The sequence below is a fragment of the Protobothrops mucrosquamatus genome, unplaced genomic scaffold (genome assembly GCF_001527695.2).
Source record: "Protobothrops mucrosquamatus isolate PMUCROS unplaced genomic scaffold, P.Mucros_1.0 scaffold162, whole genome shotgun sequence".
Classification (NCBI taxonomy): Eukaryota; Metazoa; Chordata; class Lepidosauria; order Squamata; family Viperidae; genus Protobothrops; species Protobothrops mucrosquamatus.
In genome coordinates, this window is record NW_015386525.1 from 599120 (window position 1) to 602909 (window position 3790).

The window sequence follows — 3790 nt, forward strand, 5'->3', positions numbered from 1 at the left end:
TATGATTGAATAAAAATTGATTGATTGAAACTATAGTTTCTATCATTCTGATCATCATCAGTTTACGAAAGACTACAGGCTGAAAGAAGAAAGATACAGAATGAGATGAAGAGTATGAGACAAAAAGAAATTGGAATTTTTATAGTTTGCCAAGTTATAAGATATAAATAATTGTAACCCAAATAGCATAAAAACCATAGTGCACTTCTCTAGAGAACTGGCCTGACCTCCTAAAGCTTCTATTTTATAGGACGTAGGAGAAACTTATACTGAGGAGAAAAGAAGTTAAACACAATCCTATCTTCTTTGAATCTATCTATTACTGGACCAAGAACCATTGCAAATGCCATCAAATGAGACTTCACAACAATTTTTTTCGCTTTTTACTAACTCCTTACCCCAAAGATGTTTTCAATAGAGATTGTTTTGTAAAAAGAATGAGAGAGAAAAGAAAATTCCTCTTTCAAAGATATACAAGTTAATCAGTCCAAGATATCAGTCTCTGTCAGGGGAAAAAGTAACTTTCTAGCACCAGCATGGACATTCTTTTTACTTGGAAGCAAATAATTCACCACTTGCTATACACCAAGTCACTGTCTCCTATTAGTACAATGAAACTTCCACAGATCTGGAAGGGTTTTTAAGGAAAAAAAAAAGGGGGGGGGGACAAGAATTCATTCAATGTCTGATGAAACTATTCCTCTAAGGTTAGGAAGCAGCAATAGCTGTGCCACCACTTAGTTTCACAATCATCTGCTGACAGTCATTGCAGGAACGCATGTCGCCAATCTTCTCCAGTGTACGAGCTGCTTCTGCAAGTAGGACAGCACGCTGGCCCGGAGATGACAGAAAAGACAGGGGGAGGTAGCGGCAGGCTAACAGAATTGCTGTAGCTCGTTCTCTTTGTCCAGGAAGAACATCCAACTCACCTAAATATGAAAAGAAAAGACTAACAATAAACAACTTAGTAATGAATATGCAATCAACATGTTGGGCAATAAATGTATTGTAGAAGTTACCGAAATAACTTCACCTCAAGTTTTCTGCTAGAACATTCCAATTTTGCTGAATTCTGACAGTGCCCAAATGTTTCATTTGCTGAGACAAAACTCAATGTAGGCTTAGTATTGTAGTTACTAAAAAAATGGTACTTGGCATAAGCCTCTTGTTTTTAATGTCAAGATTGGTAAAAAGGATAACATTTGAATAGTCAAATTACACCATCTCACCCAGCTAAAAATACTATTGCATGCAATTAATATAGGAGCTCTTCTTTTGTGGTGTAATGAGTGCTTGAGAACAGAGTGATTTCTTTAGGCACGGAACAAAAAAACATATCCCCCCCAAAAAACTATCTTTGGTTCTGAATGTAAAAAAAATACCAAAAATGGTTGTAATATATCCAAGAATAATTCAGGCTTGAAGCATTAGGTGCCTCTTATCTACATCTCTCAAAAAAACAGAAATTAGGACTAAACTGAAATCAGCCAACTTTCCAAATGTAGCAACCTTGTCCTTTAGATAAGCACTTTTACAATTAAGCATAACCCACAGAAACATTAATATTTGTTATTGTTGTTCTAATATGTTTAAATATGTGAATTCTTAAAATCTATGAAGGAAGGTATGTTTCCCATTATCAGTTCCCACTCCTCTAAATCTTATCAGCAGTTTGTCCCATTACATCCCTTCCTGTTTAGGAGACAAGAAAGAGAAGAGCACAAGAACCGACTCACCTTGCTTGGTATTCTGTGGGGTCCGACGTCTGAGACTATGCTCCAACAGCTGATGAGTTCGTGTGGGGCTGGCCCCTGCCATCAAGCGCACAGTGGCCTCATGTAGGAAAACCTTGAAAAGTAGAAAACAATGGGATGTCATGGATATATATTTTTAACAGGCAGACTTGAAACAATCATTTCTTACATGTTGGCCAGATGTCTAAAACTGTGATGGACATTTGATAGATTTTAAAGTTTGTCTTTTATCCACCTTCATTCTCTTGGCAGATTCACCTACTCTCTGTGTATTTTGTCTGTTCTGTTTCTGTATTCCCTCCCGCAGAATTATCATAGCTGAGCTGCAAAAATCTGGACAAACACAAAATGGTGGCAGAGTCTTAATGGTCTGTATATCTTTGCTGACATCTAGTGGTCATTAAAATTGCACAGCCAATATATTGTAGTAGCCCAACTCTCCCATAGCAGATGGCCTGGCGCAGGTGCAAGGCTGACTTAGCTGGACTCTAAACCAGTGTTTCTCAACCTTGACAATTTTAAGGCATGTGGACTTCAACTCCCAGAATTCCACAGCCAGCATTGCTGGCTGTGGAATTCTGGGAGTTGAAGTCCACATGCCTTAAAATTGTCAAGGTTGAGAAACACTGTTCTAAACAGTTCATGCTGAGAAGACTGAAGAATCTGGGTGGCAATTTATTCCCCTGGGGGGTGAGAAGGAATAAATGGTGAGTCATACACCAACTTTTAAAACCACTATCCTCCTTTCTTAAGAGCATTTTAATGACCACCTTATCTGTCAACGCTGCTAACATTGGATGTTCCTGCTCCAACAACTGATGAAAATGCAGCCATTTTCTCTTTTCATTTAACATGCTTTTTCTGGTATTTAGAAATTAGGTGCAGTAAGGGGGTTGGGATGAGAACTCAGCTCAGCTAGCCATTATAATAACTCTGCTTTGTGGAAACTCAAGGACAAGCTGATAAGGTTTTGGCCGTGTTTTAGGCTAATTGGAGAATGTGATTTATGACAGCTTATTGGGGGTGGGAATTGCACTTTGTTATTTTGTATCTGGAGGAAGGGAATTTAGTTTTTGGGTTCAACTATGTAGTGCTGATACTTTGTTTCCCAAATAAAATGTTCTTTAAGGAAGAATTTTGCCTTGAAGTTCTTTTGATGGGTTTCATCTATCGGAACCATGACATTATCCTTTTAACCACTTTCTGCTTTAAACCAATGTAGAAAAAGTAAAAAGCTAGGAAATTCTCAGCTCATATCACAACTATATCACAAAAATAGGCCCAATGGTGTGGAACAAAGCATGTGCACGCACACACACAGAGAGACACAAATATAATTATAGAATTGTTTTAAGGATGTAAAATAAAATGAAATATTTTAACTTTCAGAAAGTATCATCATCATTTCATGCACAAGGAAAAAAAACACCTAGGTATCATGAGCAAAGCTTATAAATAATAGTATATCCAGAAGAAAATCTGTGATAATAAACACTGCAAACAATGTTAAAATATTTATGAAAAATAGATTCTGGCAGAGCAAATTTGTTCTTCTGGCTTACAATACCATGCACTCAGGAGAAAACAAATATGGAAATATGAAGAAAGCCAACATTTTCGCACTCTGAAATTCTCTGAATACCATCCATAGATTCTTACACACACATACACACCCCTACCTCTCTCTATCACATTTTTTACAAAGTTAAAAGACAAATGAAAAAAAAGTGAAAAAGTGAAAAAGTGTTTAAAACAATAAAAAGACAAGAAAAAAATATATTAAAAGCAGCTTCCAATCTTTACAGCAGTTATAGACCTACTTAATATCATTTTCCTCTTTCAAGATTACAAAACATAATTCCCCCCTCCCTATATACAGTTCTTTTTAATAAATAAATCCAGAAATTACCAGTTCATTAATAACCACTTTTAGCAAGAAGTCCACAGAGGGCTTCCAATATTACAAATTCTTACCTTTCGATAAGCAAGCCTGAAGCTATTTGCTAGTTTTCGCAGGCTGCCAAGATCACGCTGGA

At 36.7% G+C, this 3790-nt stretch overlaps 1 protein-coding gene across 1 annotated transcript in view; it reads right to left on the reverse strand.

Moving 5' to 3' along the window:
• Positions 1–656: 656 nt before the first annotated feature.
• Positions 657–3790, reverse strand: part of SREBF2 (sterol regulatory element binding transcription factor 2) — a 35419-nt gene continuing 32285 nt past the window's right edge. The window contains exons 17-19 of the mRNA XM_015813513.1: positions 3729–3785; positions 1737–1848; positions 657–929 (exon numbers count right to left, since the gene is read on the reverse strand). Of these exons, the coding sequence (XP_015668999.1) occupies positions 709–929; positions 1737–1848; positions 3729–3785 (390 nt within the window). The 3' untranslated portion in view covers positions 657–708. The remainder of the gene's footprint in view (positions 930–1736; positions 1849–3728; positions 3786–3790) is intronic.